General features: G+C 28.9%; 1 protein-coding gene across 1 annotated transcript in view; it reads right to left on the bottom strand.

Annotated features, from left to right (window-relative positions):
- Nucleotides 1–12,959: 12,959 nt before the first annotated feature.
- LOC129217144 (RNA-binding protein, mRNA-processing factor 2a-like) overlaps nt 12,960–19,800 on the bottom strand; it is a 46,793-nt gene continuing 39,952 nt past the window's right edge. Inside the window, exons 6-9 of the mRNA XM_054851403.1 lie at nt 18,084–18,304; nt 16,512–16,581; nt 15,125–15,306; nt 12,960–13,119 (exon numbers count right to left, since the gene is read on the bottom strand). Of these exons, the coding sequence (XP_054707378.1) occupies nt 15,127–15,306; nt 16,512–16,581; nt 18,084–18,304 (471 nt within the window). The 3' untranslated portion in view covers nt 12,960–13,119; nt 15,125–15,126. The remainder of the gene's footprint in view (nt 13,120–15,124; nt 15,307–16,511; nt 16,582–18,083; nt 18,305–19,800) is intronic.

Below are 19,800 nucleotides of genomic sequence, written 5' to 3'. Positions count from 1 at the left end.
TATATTACGCTTAAAATCCTAAATTTTTTACACCTGCGTAACAATTTGCAGTTTTATTTGAAAATAAATCACTGCTTCAACAAAATTATCAAATAATGTGAATATTAATATAATAGTGTTTTACATGCCCTTACATTATTAAAAAGCCTATTTCGCTTGAAGTTTAAAAAATAAAGTAAAAATAAATTCTACACTTTTTATGCACCATTTTAAAAATTTAAAGCCAAACTGGAGGCATTATTTTACAACAATGAGGTATAAAGTGAGAGACATATCTAAAGAACCAGACAGGTATCCACAACAGCGTCAGAGATGTACACTTGTTTAAAATTCGAGATGATATTTCACTGAAAGAACTTTGTCGAACTATTTCTGAACTTTGAATCATATGCAACAAAGTTACAACAATTAAGTTACAAAAATATCACACATGGCTAACATTTGCGATGAGCATAAAAGAGGAGTAAATTTTGTTCTGTTTTGTTTCAAAATTTGCATAATAAAAGAAAGATTACTGTAAGGTAACAAAGAAATACATAGAAAACTCATCCACAGGCAGTAAATAAAATTAACGAAAGAGCTATTTTTTATGGAATGTAAAACTAAAAAATTGGTCTTAGAGCAACGTTTACAACAATATTTCAAATGTCAAACACTGAAAATAGTAACAAAAAATATTTATTAGTAATATACAATAAATAATGCTGATTTATGTGCAACATTCAAAACTGTGTCATACTATTTTTTAACGAAATTTCGCTAACGTGGTGACTTTGTCACTGTTAGTATTGTAATTTTAACATTAAAACTACAAAGCTTTGTCGAATTTTAAGCTCACACTCAAAATTATTTTTGTTTTACACAAAGAAATTTATATATTCATACAACAAGCAGTAGTTAAAAATCAACATTTAAACCTATATTATTTTTAATGAATTTATACACATTTTAAGCAATGTTTCAGATCTTCTTCTCTGAAAATAAAAGTTAAAGTTAAAGTAAATACTTGAATTTTTTAAGCATGGAAGTCAAAAGGACTCTGTCGATTGTCTTTCATTGAAAAAAATACCGTAAAATATTATATTAATATAATAACACCAGAATTTTATTTAAATACATGCTTCGAATGCCATAAATCCTAGCAGTTATCCTGAACTCAGATTTCTTGATTTAAACCATGATATGTGAGATAAAATTTATTTACATTTTTGTACACTAACTATTAAAAATATGTTTCTTTGAAATTGGCAAACGAATCCCTTAAACATAACTAACACTTCTAAATAAATACTAATCTCTATAAGAAACGCTGTAACTAATAAAAAAAATAATCATACAACATACTGTACTTGAGAACAACGAGTGTATCAACTAATTAGTTTTCATATATTTTGGAAAAGATCTTTTTAAATTCTTTTTGCATCCCAAAAAATGATTGTTATGTGTAAATTTAAAGCTTCAATGAAAAATATAATAAAATGTTTGAAGTAATTTGCGTAAACTAAAAAGTGTTTCTAAAGTTATTGCTTAAATAAGATAACAAAATTACAAAGTAATTTGGATATTTTAAAGAAGTCCAACTGAAAAATTTTGCTTGCTGTTAATTGAACGTTCCTTAGCTAATGCTAAAGGATTAAATGACAAAGAGGCACTCAATGTTATTGGTCTTGCATAGATAGTAATCTGATTATCGGTATTTGGACTCTTAGCATTAACTGTTTAGTTTCCATTATAGAGTTTGAAAAGGGAATTTTTTAAAAACTATTTGCCTACAAAAGATTTTTTTTTATAAAACACACACATACAAAGAACATCTTTAGAGCTTGATTGATGCACTAAATTTGTTCTGAGAAAAGGCATGAACGGATATTTGATTTTTAATTGCATTTTTATTCTTTTTCACAGAATAATTTGAATTAAGTATAAATAACTTAATTTCCAGTAAGAAAAATAAATACATTTGTGCATAAAAAGCAAAGTTAAAAAGAACAACGTCAAAAAGCAGTTTATAATTTCCTGTATTATTATGTTTGTCGTACAAAGTTCAGAATCATGCTTTTCTTTGGTTTTATAAATTTTAATTTGGAGTTTGACTAAATTTGAATCAACTTTTTTCAATCTGTTTATTTTCCACTTTAAATTAAGGTCTAAAGTTTCATTCCCATAAAATTGATACTTGAAAGGAATATTAATTAATTTGTACATTGACTTTTTAATTATATTTTAAAAAGTCAAAATAATGAAATCAATTTTTTCTAACCTGAATCAGCTAACACTTTACTATTATTCTATTTAAATTTTTTTTTTTTAAATATTGCTACTTGATTATACAAGCTTGAGTAATGATCTAAATCAATCAGCAATCAATATTTTGCCTAATTTAGATCCACGCAATTGAATGGCCTTGGTTTCATATTGGCCGTACAATTTGAACATTCTAAGATTAACATTAACGTTTTTAATATTGTTTACTTAGCTTATAACTTTTGATGCAGACATTTATCATTGCACAAATTTTAGTTCTCATAAAGTTTTTTTAAACAAAATTCAATTATTTTATTCACTGTTCAAACCAATGTAAAGACTAGATAAATACCAGAAATAGTATGCTTTAAATGGAATAACTTGAATTTTAAAATTTATTTCAAAGCATTAGATATTATTTGACTTAAATAAATTAGTATTCCTCGTTTGTTTCTTATGAAACCTAAAATGCTAAAACTGAATACTTAACGTAAAAATGTTTCAAAATTGTATTATGAAAATCATGGAGATAGAAGTAGAATAAATTTAACTAATCTATTGACCTTTCGAAGCAAAACATATTTATTAGTATTCATTTTCCTAAACCTTATAATGACTTAAATGAAAGTGCGTACTCTGGAATTACTTGAATGCGGTATTATCAATAAATTAGCATAAAATATAAGATAGCGCAGGAGAATTGTGTATTTACTCCCTTTGCATAATATTAGAATAATGAGCTCAGTTGAAGTAATTATTGAAGCCCAAAACGAAAGTTAAATGTACATATTAATTAATATTTAGAAACATTAGCTACATTCAAAGATTTGCCGCTTAGAGTAAGACTTTCGGTCCATAAGGAGATTAAAAACTGATCCATCTGTATGCGCGGAGCATTATTTATAGGAATATTGGTATTACCTATAATTAATTCTCTTACTAAAACTTCATAATAAGTTGAAACAAACCGTCTTTCTAGAATTTTTAAGCGTACCCAATGAAGAAGGTGATGTTAGGTTGTTAATTAAGCTCTCGTTCAGCATTTTGCGCAGCATGCATGAATAAAGTAATGGAACTGTGCTCGATCGTAACATAATATACAGAGTATCACCCTATAAACATCTTATATTTGCATATTTTACGCATTGAATAATGAAGCTTAGTGTAAATATAATACTGGCATTACAGTGTAAATGTAATTTTCCCTTTTAGGTCGCTTTCATTAGTTTAAATAAACGAGATGGGAAAAATCATGGACTTTAAATTGCAATAATGTTTCGCGTGGAAAGAAAAAAATCCCCATGAATTTTAAACTGGAATGGTATCACGAGATATACGAGAAAATTTGGTTTTTAGATTGGAATTAAACGAGATACGAAACGTAATGGTATTTAAACTGGAATGATATCACGTGAACGGAAAACAATATATTTTGTCTTGCAAGAATATCACACGAGATAAAAAAAGAACTTAAACTGGAATAAAATTACACGAGATATTAAGAAAATATATCACTTGTATCTTCAAAAAGAATACAAAAATAGAATGTTCTTTTCATGTGTCAAGTTTCAGATCTATTGTAGCTGAGAGAAATTCGAGAACATCACATAATACAGTTATAGTACTTTTCCTTTTCAAGCACAGTTTCATATACTTTTAAAATATTTTCAACAATTTTAGGCTGCACAGTAAATTAGAAAATTGTAACAACATTTTACAAGAATAAAATTAGATAAGCTACCGCATTTTTTATTATAGAATCACTTCAAATCTGTTTAATTTTCTAATAGTATTATAGAGAAGTAAAATTAATTTTAAATTTATAATCGCTTAAGTATTGAATAATTTACTCAATTTTCTCTATATTATACTTTTAGTACCTTCTTTTAGTCATTAAAGAGTGCCCATTTTCATGTTTAAAAATATGAACAAAACTTTTACACATTTTTTTTCCATTGAATTCTGTGTTTTTTAAAATAATTATCAAATTGAAAATAAATAAATTAAAATGTAATTATTTTTAATTTAATATTTATTTAAAAATATTTTTAATTAAAATTTTAAAAGAACAATTGAAAATAATTTAGATAATAATAATTGAATTATCTAAAGATAAGTCCCGTTCATGCCTTGTTAAACATCTAGTATTTATCGGTAGGACTTGGGTTTCTAACTTTACAATATGTAAAACCAACAATTACAATATCGTAGAAACATATCATGCAGCAGAGAAGAACAATTAGCAAGTTATACATATTAAATTATAATCAATAATCACAGAACAGCATTTTCACAGCTTACGTAGTTAAACAGCAAATGCATTTCACTTTATCTCTTAAGCTATATACAATTCTCACAGTCATAAAAGACATGATTGCAATGATTGCATATTGATTCTCGGAATTCTCTTCGTACGACTTATGGCGTCACAACGATATTGCGATCACGATGAAGAACAATTAAAAATGTATATTCCTTTAAAATATTTATGTCAACCTTGTAATATTGATAATAACTTTTGTCCTCAATATCACGAATTAAATATTTTATTTTCAAATTTCAATATTTTTTTTGTAATTGAGTGTGTACAAAGTATCAAAGTTTCAATATTTGAATCCTATACAGGGTAAAGTATGTTAAGTAAAAACAAGTATGAGTAGGTTTTTCTGCAATTGAAACTTGAAATTCTTCTAGTTTTGACAAATTCTAGGAGTAAACGTTTTAAGAGCTCAACTCATATGGTTTAAATTATGGAAAAGTATCTTATCCATACTATCCATATTATTTTTTTAAAGAAAATATTATTTTCCAGTTTTTCAGTTACCTCATAATTTTCAAAAAACACCGGTAAATAAAGAATTAGACACATTTTAAGAAACAAAACAAAATCCGAAATGAAGTCTATCCAAGCATTAGATCGTTAGTACTAATTGCAAAGGTTATTATATTCATAAAATACAACCTTAGATCACCTAAAACATGGATATTGTTTCATATTTTTTTCGATTTCGGTTGATTATGTAGTTGCAACTCTATGCAATGGAATAAGAGCATACAGTTTTTCAAACTTTTAACAATAAATATGTAAAATATTTCATAATAGTTTCTATTGTTAAAACTTTCAACTAATAAACACCTTTTTTTTAAGGTAAAACATATCCTTCAAATGTTAAGGATTTTTCGTTTTAGGTAAGGAAGTTAGTCAAATTTAAATTCAAATTCAAGATAAATAACTTGAAAGTACTGACCAAATGTTTAAATATTTCAACAAAAATAAAATCAAAAGTATAATGCTAAAGAAAGTCTTTTAAATAGTTTGAAAGAGCTGCTGCAGTTCACATAGAAGAAAAAAGACATCCAAGAAATATAAAACAACTAAATCAACCCGACTTACATAGCCGGGCTAATCTTCAGTTGATGAAACGTATAGGTGATTGTCTGGCAATTAATCATTGCATCGAGCAGTTCGAACGCTTAGCCTTCTCTAGTTGTCAACAGCAATGCAGAAAGAATTATTCATATCTATCAAATGTTTATCAAATTGTCTTTTAGTGTTCATATTTTAATGATTCATACTCATGTAAACGTTTGCAGTATGGGACCCCAAACCAAAATGCTCGAAACCGCGAACTTTCTGGATTTCAGAATTTTCCGGATTTTGGATTCTGGCTTAAAAAATTTTGAATACTCTCCTGCCGTGCGATATTTATCACGTTTTTCTGGTTTCACACTAATTTTAATTTTGATCATATGAATGAAAGTATATTTCATTAGGCTAAAGCAGAAGTCAGAGATAATTTACAGCGGTGAGTAAGTCCGTGGATGTCGCTATGCAATGTGCGGAAGGATACAATAAATAAATCATAGTTTTAAATTTTTTTTTTTTTTTTGTTCAATCGGCTCTGTTTCGCCTACTTATGAGAAGAAAAAAAGAAGGCTCGTTAACCAATAGTGGATGTTAAAAGGTTTCTGCCCAATCACATCAAAAAGTTTATTTATGCACGTGGCATTGAAAAAGAATTGAAAAAAAAAAAAAAAGCTGAAACTGAATGTAGCGTGTTTTTCAACAAGAATATGCGGATCATTATCAATTTCAAACCTTTAAAACTGCAAAAAACGAGGAGAAAAAAATTTTTGGTAACAAAAAAATAAAATAAAATTTTTTAAAGATATATATTAAAGGGAAAAAGTTCCAGATTTCGGGGGTTCTGAAGTAAGGGTCTCATTCTGTACACATAAAATAATGTAGGCAGAAATGTTTCATGGAAATGTGAGCAATTGCTTTGTTGTCCAGTTCTCAGAAATTTTGAACTAACAGATTATCTGCAAAAACAGCAAAGTTTGCGTTTAAATAAAAAAATAACACTTTAGCAGTGCAAAATATTATAGACAAATTACTTCACATTATATTTGAATTCCGAGTGATAAAAATGAAATTGATTAATTGCTACTAATCACTTTAAGAACTAAATATGAACAATTCTTTCCACATATTCATGACGTGGTTTGACAAATCATATTCATTTGTATTTACACTTCTCACAGATAGTATACACAGAGATTCGTGCTGTAATTTCTTGCGTACGAAAGCAATGAAATATATATACAAAACACGTAGTGGAATTAAATAAATTAAGAATTTGCATGCAGTTTAAAGTATATCAATTGTGTAACTTCTTAAACATTTCTTGCATTTTATACTTTCGACAAAAAGACAGTAAATGTTAATTTTCTCTATTGTTGACGATTTACAGAATAATAAAATTAAAATTTTTCATGTTTACTATTTTTTCAGTTAAATGTTTGTCAATTAATTCAGTCAAAAAAAAAAGATGATTTAGTTTTTAATGTTCCTTAATATGCATTTTAAACACCTGAAACGTGTTTTTATCTTGTTTAACTTTGTGTCTTAGAAATTTAAAACTGTTAATAATAGATTAGTATAAGTACTTTTTTTAATTAATTCACTTGTAACTAAACGAGGTAGCGGTGCATAATTTTAGCATAAAATTGAAATTTATGTAAGAGATGTTTTAATTTTCTACACATAAATATATTTAGAGTTAATTTGCTTTTAAATTTTTATTTTTAACACTAATTTATTTTATCTTTGACTTATTCGTTACAAAAGGGAATTTTAATTATTTGTAATTTTAAAAAGTTTTTTTTTACCCCCCCCCCACTTGATTATTGTATATTGTTTTTACTTCTGCTGTTAAAACTAGTTAGAATAGAGAATTAAAGTTAATATAAACATTTATACGATAAAAGGAATTTTTAAAGTATTGAAATGTAAAATTTAAAGGTGCAGAACACATATATGCTTACATATTTGCCTTTATATTTCCATAATATATGAGTGAATATGGGTATTTTACATAGAGATGAAACATTGAATGCAAATTTATGAAACTCTGTAAATATCCGTACTTTTTAAGTGTGGCACTCCCAAACCAAATAATGCACTAAATGTCTGCTGTACAAAAATGGAGATTCTAATAGGGTACAAATAAGGCAATCCTATTCGATGAGAAACAAAAAAATCCTTAGCAATACAGCTATGCTATAATCAAAACAAATGAAAAAAGTTTTTTTGATCTGTTATTAAAACAAAACTTAGTAAATAGACGAGCAAAAAAAAAGTAATGGCAAGATTTTACAGATTATTTGGTCTATAATTCTGTGTCTTAGATGTACGTTTCAGTTAATTTAGTCAGTAAATTAAAATTTGCTTACAATAATTTTCATATACCACAGGAAGAAGTGCATGAAGAATTTTTTTCATATATTTTTGTTGTGTTTTGCGGTTAAAAGAAAAATTTTCACTTTTTACATAAAACTTTTTTTTGAAACAATAAGTGCAAAACATGGTCAACTGTGCACACATTGATATCGCCGACCCACACTTGTGTTCACCGTTTTTTTGATAGATAACTTTGCACAATAGGTATAGCTAATCTGTAAAACGATTACCGCCATTAAAAAGAGCAAGAAAGAGTACATCACTTTAAAATGCTAAAAACATTTGAATGCTTCATTACCTGCTCAGGTACATTAAATACTAATTACAATTACTTTTTTTATGCAAGAAAAAAAAGTACGGATATTTCTCAAGAGTTATTCTTCGAACAGTTAAAATTATAGAACGACGGGAAAAGAAATGGGAAATTTAAAACACTTTTTTTATTTGCTTAATTGCGATTGTTGCATGCGATTTAAAAACTGCAAATAAATCATTCATGATCAAATACAATTGTTACGATGGAATCACAGATAGAATATTTTGTTGCCGTATAGTGCATTGTATGGTTGGTTTGGCTTTCCCGTACAATGGGGATGTTTTATGAAATAAGGGAAATGGAATAGGAGGATGTTGAAAGGACCAGTCGATTCATGGTGCATGAAGAGGTTTTAAAAAATAGCTATGTGTACTTTTAATGATTGAAATAAACCTTATAGAGAAGGTACGTGCTCTAACATCCTAAATATGTTTTGGTAAGTTTAAAGAAAAATTAAATTAAATAAAATTAATTAGTAAAAAGTTTTCCCTTTTTGGAAGTACAATAATAATTTTGTTTGATACACTAGTTAAGGTTGGAAATTTCTGCATAAAGGGATGTCCAGATTATAACAAAACAACCTTATAAAATGTTATAAACATACTTCATTTAAATATTGAAATATGAAACTATTTTATTGCATGGTATGTGCAACTAACTTTTGAAAGAAAGAAAAAAAATAATTAAGTTTTACCCTATAATTTAAATTAAAACCTTAATACTATATTTTGTTTCATTACTCGTGTTTAATTGGCTGTTTTGGTTGATGATAATATCTTATTTATTCACATTAACTTATGTTTTTTACGGATTATTTAGTGTTAGGGAAAGGTACAATTTAATAGCGGTTTATTGCTATTTTTGAGTGCTACTTTTAGATTAACGCTAATTTTATCTAATAATAAATATTAATGTACTTGTATCCGTTAAACAAAGTTATTTTTGTTACCTAAAACTCTTTATAGTTTAGGCCTCACAAAAAATTGAGTCAATTTTCGGATAATACGCAAGCAGTTCTAATTTGTCAGTAGCTGTTTCCATTTTTGTAAAAAACCTAATCACGTAAATGAGGATTTAGTGAACAAAGTTTAGAATAATTTTCAAAAGTAAACTAATTGTTTGCTTTTGGTAGCTGCAAGTCTAACAGTTATCCTCTTTATAAAGTCATAAAAGCAACCAATTTGCATGTAGCTAGTAGACATAAAATGTGAATACAGAGGAGGGTAAGTTAAAAATACAAAAACTTGTTTTAAATCTTGATAAGAAGTGCAAATTAATTGCACCAAGTTCTAATAAAAAATGATCGTTGAAATCATCGTTTAAATCCTATTATAAGATTCCGGGGATTTCTAATGTGAGTTTAAAAAAAATAAATAAATATATAAATGAATAAATTGATTAAATAAATAATAATAATAAACAAAAAAGAAGAGTTTATTTTTCAAATATATTTTTCTTCAATAATAAAATTCCGATGTTTAATTATGTTAAAAAATGCATAACTTATAAATTATTTATATTCGATAATTATTGAAATAAACTTTGAATGTATATCTGGTCTTTCAGGGATTAACCGATGAATAAACGAAAAACAGTCACTGCAGCCGGGAAAAAAAATACTTTCTTCATTTTTTTTATCTCGGGATGCAGTGATTTGGTGAGAAATACTGCGTGAAAAAAATATGGGGAACAAAAAAAAAGGGGGGGGGAGGACTTTAAAATGAGGTTCTAAAACCACTTGATCGCAGATCTTGTCTACATGATATATCACAATCAGCGTAGATGAGACTGATAAAATTCCGACAACATTTAGAGAAACAACTGTGTTTCAACACATTATAACACCAATATGGTGCGCAGAGCACAATACACATTAAGGCACTGTGTGTATGAGAAAAATTCATGAATTCATCTTTAAGGAGTCACAGTACCTTTCAAACATTTTTTTTTTAAATTTAAGTAAATTTTATATTTCTTTGAAACCATAACATTCATACTTATTTCTTAATCAATATTTTTTTTTCAAAATTTAAAAATATTGTCTACTTTTTTAAAAAAATAAAAAAATTGAAGAAAATTTCAATTTTTTGAAATCACTAAGGTTTTTTTTATTTTTGCACTAATTAATTTTTTTTTTTTTTTTTTTTTGCTAAACGATCACTATAATCATCTCTAAAAATCTGTGAATTCATTTGCTTATGAGTTTATTAGAAAATTTTCTGAGATTGATTATGTAAAAAATCAAAGTTTTTTTTTTTTTTTTTTTAATGTTTTTTAAAGGTTTAACATTGTCTAAAGATTTGAGTAATTTATAAAATGCTTATCCAATGCAGTTTTGTCAAGAATGTTATCCTAATTGCAAAAAGTATTACTTTAAAGCTGTATCTTTAATGGAAAAAAATCCTTAGGTATTCTAATGACATGAAAACACAAAAATACCATCATCGAGGAAAAGCAGTTTAAAGTTTTTCTTTTGCATAAGAACACATAGCGAGCATGGCCTAAAACCACTCATAACTTTTTAAACATTTGAACTAAAGCAATGAAACTTTTTCCCTGTGTTCAGAATAGGTTTTAGTTTTGAAATAAGCAATACAAATTTTTTTGATCGTTCGTCATTTTTGAGGTACCGTAACCCCTTAACGAATGAAGAAAATGTACAAACTCCATTAATATTAGGACGTTCATCTCAACCCTAAGAATACTTAGAAACTTCACCCGAATGAAATCATTTGCTTTTGCTGGTTAGTGTGATCAGGTTTCTAAATTAAAGAGACATCTTAATTAATTTATTAATATTATTAGTTATTTAAAGGGTATGTTTTTATATTTCTTTTAATTTGAAATATGTTTCAGTTTTGGGATTTGGAGAATTATAAAGAGGAACATGTAAAGATATTTTAATGATGATACACATTTAAAGGAAAAAAAACTCGAAAATAGAAAAAAGGAAATGAATTTCAAGAAAAGAAGAACTTAATGGTCAGAAACTCGGTTTTCTTTTAAACTTGGGACACAATGAATTTCTGAAAAAATTTTAGTCAAAGGTTATTTTCTCAGTTACATTTTACCACCAAATTTAAAATTAAGATTAAATTAAAAATTTAAAAATGTTTGTTTAAACTTTTTTCGTCTTTTTAAAGCATTTGCGGTGCTTTGATATATTAGTGTAAAATTAATCTTACCAACAGCAAAGAATTTAAAACGCATTATCATGATTCTAGTTTTTATTTACTTTTTTTTTTAAAGGAAAGTAATGAAATTTCTACAACTAAAATACTACGTGGTTTATTTTCTTTCGAAAATAGTTTACATATTTTTGTTTTCATAATGCTTTTAATATTTCAGTAGTAAAAACAATTTGACTGTGTCTGCGTACATAATACGTTTTAAGCTGTTAAACAGATCATGCTTTACATTTATGTTTAAAAACATGTCAAAAAATCAAACTATGTTGAAGTTCTGAAAATAATGAAACTAAATGTTTTACAGTTTGTGAATTTATATTACGGATATACTAATAAAAGAAAATACTTTTACAAAAAACATGCATAAGAAGAAGTAAAAATACGCCTTTTTTCTAATGTTTTATGTGTTCTTAATCCTTGTTATATATAATATTTTAGTTTGTTTAAATTTAATTTCCCTGGAAATGTTCATTTGGGTATGAGATACGTCGATGAAATATTAAATACATGAGTTACAATGATTTATTAAAAAAGAGAAAACTGCAGCAGCCCTATTACGAGAAAAAAAAAATGGTGAATAGCTTTTAATTTTTTTTTTTTTTTACTATTCTCGACTATTTACAATGAATTTAGGGGAATGGAAGTGTTTAATAATAATTAGTAGTTTTAACAAGAAAATCTTTTTACACAATCTATTTTCGACAAGGTCACAAAAAAAAGGAATAATAATAATGATGATAGTATTATTTTAACTTATTCGCTTTTGGTTCGTTTACTTCAAAGTATTTCAAGATCATGTATGCGTTTTTATAAAACTCATGCTTTTCTTATCATAGCATACGCAGTTTGTTAACTTTTTTTATTTATCTAATAGAAATAATTTAACAATGTTAAGTATTTTAACATTTTATGATTTCCGCAATACTTATTTATAACAATATTATTAAAAAAAATAATAAATAATTTTCCTTACATGAATTCTGAATTCTTGAATGTCCTTACAAAGCACATTCGGAACCTATTTACTATAACGCTGCATAAATTGAGAATTCTGCAATATTTTCCTTTATGCAATTGCATGTTTCCATCAATATTGATAGTTTGATACTTTGCCACTTTTTTTGATGAAAAACACTAAAATTAGTTGAAAACTAGCTAAAATTATAAAAACTGTCATAAATAAATGTACACTATTTTTCAATACACGTTCAAAACAGATACAACTTTTTGAAATTTTTAACAAATGAAATGTTGCTTATAACAAATTGAAAGAACTATTTAATAATGTCTTAACTGATACAAGTGTCCAAATGCCTCTTAAAAAGTGTATGAGCAGAATTAACATAATTTATATTTTTGCATTACATGGTAAGCATATTATATATTCAACAGTCTGATGGTGAAAATATAACAAATGCATTAACCAACATGATTGAATGGCTTTATGAAAGAGCATTGGAAATTGTATTCTGCTTCGTAAACGAAAATGACATAAACAACGAACGAAAAGTATAAAAAAATACCAAAAATTGATTTAAACTTAATTTATAAATATTCCTGTTTTAATCTCCACTTTGCAGATTCGAAGAATCTGTGAAAAATTGCCTTTTCCTAATACTCAATAGTACCTGGAAAAAGAAAAAAAAATATCAGTTTATTGTTTGTTTACATAGCATATTTCAGTATGTCATGCAAAAAATAAAAATACTTAAAAAGAAAAAGAATCAAATAATTTTATGGGAATGAGAGGTTTTAATACGTTAATGCAAAAGCAAATTCTTTTAGCTAATCCTCATATAAATAATAGCCGATGAGGAAGTAACCCGCGTGTTTCAACAATGAAACTCGCGTCACGGTATGATAATTTGATAATATGTTTTGGCAATGTTTGACATACATGGAAAAGCTTTATTGTGACAAGGCTGAACTCGATCTGGCGACTTAACAGTTTTACTGGTAAGACTGTCATTTCAGGAAAATGAAGGAACCAAAACAACTCGCAACTCCAATAAATTATAGGGGGCGCTGCAGCCAATGTCTAATGGCGGATGAAAAAGGTAAACAATTGCTGTAACTTATAACTTGCTTTGAAGGTTAGTGAATGACAATAATTTATCATAGTGTTTGTAGGAACACTATGATATTCTATTGTTCTGATAGGATATCATAGTGTGATAGATTTTTCTGATTTCTTTTCTATTGTTCTGAAACTACATTACACTATAAACTATCTGAAGCCTGTAATTTACCCCAAAGAAAACACGTGGAATGAAATGTTTTACCTTTTTCGGTAGTATTGTGAATCACAGCAAGGTATCGTATTCGAGATCTGGAGATGCGAATATACGCTATCTACTGGAGTTTAGGGTTAATCCACTGGTGTTAGGGTTAAAGTTTCAACTATCAAAAGATTATCAAACAGGCAATTGCTTCATTCAAATGTAGAAACAATTTTTACCCGTCATACCATGACGGGCGACTTTCTAGTGGTTAGAATAAAGGAAGAAAATGCATTGCAGTTCATATAAAAAAGATAATTACTGCAAAGAAACCATCATTCGTGTAAAAAAGCAAAGGAAATGAAGTTTCTTGGGTAAGAATAGATTTTTTTATCTAAATTACAATTGAATACCACTCTTATATAACTAGTTGAAGTATACGTTATCGTGCGAAGAAGACACTTACAACAATATAATAATAGTTTCAATGAACAGCGAAACTAATTTAAGATTTTATCCTTAAGGTAAAAATGATCCACTCATTAGTATAATGTATGTAAAGTTCTCAATCCGTTTACACGGGTGTCATATTTTTACGTATACATTTGCGCTTTATTACCGGAATTTTACGTTTTGACTGCAAATTCTTACATGACTCAAATATAAGAAGCCGCTTAGCATCATATAAATAAAATACACTCAAACCTGTTTTTTTTTTTTTTTTTTTTTTTTTTTTTTTGTGCAGTGGATAGGGGCTGCATAATAAAATCGGATAAAAATTACCCAAAACTTCCCGAGTGGCTATAAAAAATAGTTTTTGCAACACAGAAGAAAAATTTCTGCGGAGCATAGAGGGACTGCATTAAAAAGTTTCATGTAAAAAAAATTCAAAGCTTTACGATATAAAAGGAATTTGCTTCTTTAAACAAATTTAACAAAGTTACATAGAAACTACTTCTTCGGTGATTTCAAGCAAAATATTTTTGAGAGACTTTAAAGCAAGTCATTAAGCATGTTTAGGAGGTACATTAAAATGAAACATAATCCACCAAATTATTTCATCATGCCTCTAAAAAGTGAAATAATCCCCCAAATATACCATAAGTAACACGAAAAATTCCACTAAAATAAATCTCCAACTGAATAAAACATATTTAAATGATCAATGAAAATGTAAAATAATCCGCCAAATAATTATACCATACCATTAATACGCGATAAAAGTTTCATTAACATATAAAACTGAAACAAAAGGAGCAAACATAACAGAAGCATAACTAATATTTTTCTGTTTTTGCTAATTTAAAAAGTACACAAGTCGCAAAGCGACACTAAAACGAATGCAGTAACTAATGGAGGAATACTGGATTTCTTTATTGCTGCTTTTCGAGGTGATTTTGTAAAATAGCCTTACCTTCAATTGACTCCATTTGTTTGTATGCAGTTCCCATTTTGGGTAAGCAGAGAGTTGCCCATCTGGCAGTTGACCTCACCCATTTTGTTCTTGGCGTATTCTATTCGTATGCCCCCTCTGTCTGAGGAGAACAGGACATAGCCTTGCAGCGCCTGAAGAGCGTGTGTTGCAAGGCGAATATCCTGTCAATGAAAAACAGAAATTTAAGAATAAATATCCAATAAAATTAACATTAACAAAAGTTAGAGGTTCTTCAGTTTTTAATGTTAGAAAAAAAATAATTAATGAAAATTATTTGAAGAAATATTCTTCTTTAGGACCGTACCTAACAGTCTAAAGCTGAATAATTAAATAATAAAGTAAAAATACCCAATTTGAACGAAATTTCAAAAAAAAAAAAAGTGGGGGGAAGGAATCAATTAAAAATATCAAAAGAGTAGATTTGTTGCCTGTAATAAAAATATAAATAAATAACAATAAACAAAACGGGAAAAATAAATAGAAATAAACACAGCACTTTCATGCGAAGAAAAAAGGCAACATAAAATTCCAGAGAATAATTGTTACTGGTTCCTTATTAACAGATCACGTAATCGCGTTCTACCAATCCCAAACATAATAGATTTTTGAGTTAAGCGTCAGGTTTCGAGCAAAGTGAGATCAATAAGCATCAGTGTTTTCTCAAATAAAAATAAATGAACAAATACATAAAAGAAAAATCCGTACCAGTGTACTCTTTCACATCACTGATTCTATACCTAAGCAAAAAATACACACCCCACCTTTCATGAATGCATAGTTAAATTGTCTTTAACTCCTATAGCTTTAATGTCGTAATAGTCCTTTTAGACCGAGTTGAATCTACAGCAGTATGAGGCAAGATACATAAATGTATTACTGAAACGACATTTAACATCAACTAAAAGTATGCACTATGCTTTCGGTGCACGTTATTGGTTCGACATAATTTGAGAATCATATCTTTGAGCTGAAAAGCACCTACCCACACGCTATTTTTGATCAATCATTTAAAAACATCACAAAGCCCTGAAGACTATCATTTGTTGATTGACCTATGGCGTCATGTTCTCATTTTTTAGAGTTGCCGGTAGGGTGTCCTATTGGTTAGGTGTTGCGCTTTTACGCCCGTGATCGTGAATAAAAAACCCGGCTCAAATCTACAGATTTTCAAGATTAAAAAAATTGTCAGCCCGTATGGTTGCACAAAATGCTAAAGTTCTTTTAACTGTCTATTTACCTTGGCTTTCTTTAGACACTTTGCTTTCTCCAGACATTTATTTTTTTTAGTTTAAAGTTGAAGAAAGTTTAAAGTTTGATGTTGAAAAGAACAATTAATAATTTAAATGAAAACAGCACCGGTACCTACCTGATACTCAACAAAAGCAACAGGAGCACCTCCTTTATTATGCATACGCAAACGACAAAACCCCGGAAAACTGAAACATGAGAAGAAAATAAGAGATTAAAAGATTTCACAATAAACACACATTTAAAATTAAAACCTAGCATTTTTAGTCAGTGTATTGACGACTTTGTATATTAGCTGATCTAGGATATTCAAGAATATGAATTTGTATAGACCATTATTTCATAATGTGTAATTATTTCTTATATGGTTCATTTTGAGTGATTGTGAAAAGGAGGCTGATCAGTATAATGTGATTTTGTGCAACAGATTCCTTACTTTCCGAAGATATTTTTCAGTTCTGTTTCGGAGGCGACTTCACCGAAATTTACCGAGAGAGGCAACGGACAGCGGTATTTCATAATGTGTAATTATTTCTTGTATGGTTCATTTTGAGTAATTGTGAAAAGGAGGCTGATCAGTATGATGTGACTTTGTGCAACAGAATCCTTACTTTCCGAAGATGTTTTTCAGTTCTGTTTTAGAGGAGACTTCACCGAAATTTACCGAGAGAGGCAATGGACAGCGTTATTTAATAATGTGTAATCATTTCTTATTTTGAGTGATTGGAAAAGGGGGCTGATCAGTATGATGTGATTTTGTGCAACTTTTGTGTTACTTTCCGAAGATGTTTTTCAGTTCTGTTTCGGAGGCGACTTCACCGAGATTGGCGATGAAAAGCGTTCATTTACAATTACTTTTTACGTGGTTAGTTTTGTTCGGTTAGGAGAGGGAAGACAATGAATACAAAGTGAATTTACTGTCTGGAATACCTTCCAAATGGTTCTTTTAAAGTCTTACTAGAAGAAAAATGAACATAGATTAGAAATAGATCGGTAACTTACAACAAGTTTTTGTATGGTTTGTGTTGTGTTTTTGGAAGCAGGAGGACGTTAAATACACAATAACTTTCCTTAATGGAATCCTCACCTTCCGAAGAGATCTTTGTGTTCAGAAGAGGGAGGGTCAGTATACAGTGACTTTCTGGAATCCTTACCTTCCAAAGAGGTCTTTAAAATTTTTTGTTAGAAAACGAATCGTCCGAGTTAGGCCACGTAGAGCATTAATTACGAATTGATTTATATATATTTCGTTTTGTGTGATTGGGAGAGGGAGGGCAATCAGTATGCACTGACTTTACGCAATCCCTACGGAATCCTTAACTTCCGATGAGGTCATTCAGTTCTTGTTCGGAGATGAACCGTTAGAAATTAACGACGAACATAATTAATGCTCATTTTTTTTTTTTGCAGGTTATCTTATATAATTGGGAAAAGGAGGATAATCAATATATATATATATATATATATATATATATAAATGCAGTATTTAAAAAAATTTGTAAGAGTTGGAATTGCATAAATTTTCTATCAAAGATACAGTTTCTTCGTGAGTAAAATTGATAAAATTGCTCAAGAAGAAGCTGTGTCGTTACCAGAAACCTTGGACACGTAGTTTCCTTGCCGTTTTCCAGTGATACTGCGGATTTTTATTTACAGAGCATGCACTGTCTTTATGTTAGAGAATCCTTACCTTCCGAAGAGGTCTTTAAGTTCTTGTTCGGAGACAAATTGTCCGAGATTGGCGACGAAGAGCGTCGAGCACGGTAACGTTCCCGATGCAGACGAGGTGGAGCCGACCGGGCTGGCCAGGGCGGGACTAGCCACCAAGTGCGGGGGCGGCAAGGTCGCGTGGAGGGCCGCGCTGCCCGCCAGGGCGGCGTGGGACAACGGGTGAGGCATCGTCAAGGGGGGCTGCAACAAACAGTAATCCTTTCGAAAAAAACGTGCTTTAAATTCATGCAAAATCTGGTCGCACGTAATTTCATGCAAAGAAATTATACTTCTGAACAATTGAACTGGGGCAATTCCATGGGTAACAGACTGACATTTTTGAAGCAAAACAATACGTATTTTGTAACATTCAACTCAAAATATACATTATAAAGACATTCTTTCCCCGTGGAATATTGTACTTTTCAGGCTGAACTCAATGGTATTATTAAATTCCCAAAAAACATTTTGGGCGATTTTATAAAACATTGTTAAAAGCGTGGAAACTGACTCACATACGTGTTTTAAAAATGTCAGTCAGCTACCATGTTTTTAATAAATATTTAAAAATAATCCAAAATGTATTTCGGAAATTCAAGTCTACCTTTAAGTTCAGCTTTAAAAATACAATAGTTTAGAGCAAAAGATCGTTTGCACAACATTTATTTTGCATTGAATGTTACAAAATACGTATTGTTTTACTTCAAAAATGACAGTCAGTTACCCGTGGAAATGCCCACTAATTATTAAATCTACTATTTAGCAAAGAATGACCTGAGTAAATATGATATTCTGAGCAGAAAATCATACTATAGTTTAATAATGAAAAAGCTAATCAAAAGAGCATAGTAAAACATGTTTTAGAATGTATAAACTATTTGCTCTTGTGTCCCTGTTATAGAAATACGATTTCGTAAAGTCTGTCCAAAAAAACGTCAAATACAGCGACTGTCGGTGAGAAATGGAAGACACTTTTTTTACGCTTTAAAGATGATCGTCCTACTACATGCACATGGAGGAGTCGTCGGCTAGAATTTGGCACCTTTAATTTCTCTCCAAGTCTTTAAAATGGGCGTTTTTCCTCAAATTTCGGGCGACTGTAAGAACGTATATCTCGACAACGGGGGCACAAGGAAAAATAAGTTTTGAGATTCAAATATTTCTTAGCATGCTCCTTTGATTACTACCTGCTTTAATTATTTTCCTTATTCGCTATCCATGTGGTTTCCTGGTGAGGTTACACAAAGATCATTTTGCATAGAGTTTTTTAAGTATTTTTTTTTTAATTCTTACCAATAAAAGAATCTTAAGTAAAATAATATTCAAAAGCTGTTGAAGGACAATTTTTGTGTGTCGCTTTCTTTTATTGTTCATTTTTTAAAAAATTAGTTGACTTCATTTCAAGCAATGTTGATTTCTTCTTTCTATTACTTGCCCTTTAATCGCAGAATTCTTAAAGCATGTTTTTTTTTTTTTACATTGCAAGCCCCATAATTGCGTCTTAAATTCAGAAAAAGATTTGTCACTAGAAATCAGTACAAGGCAGCATTGACTAAAATTATATGTATAGGTTGTTTTTTTCAACAAATCACGCCATTTGCTGTTTAAAGTTGTATTTTTTTTATTCAATTACAAACTTTTATCAAGTTACACTATCAGTCCCACACAAACTTACAAAACAATATTTACTATATCAC

This window comes from Uloborus diversus, chromosome 2, assembly GCF_026930045.1.
Source record: "Uloborus diversus isolate 005 chromosome 2, Udiv.v.3.1, whole genome shotgun sequence".
Lineage (NCBI taxonomy): Eukaryota > Metazoa > Arthropoda > Arachnida > Araneae > Uloboridae > Uloborus > Uloborus diversus.
Note: the sequence above shows the minus strand (reverse complement) of the source record. Positions and strands in the feature narration are given on the sequence as shown.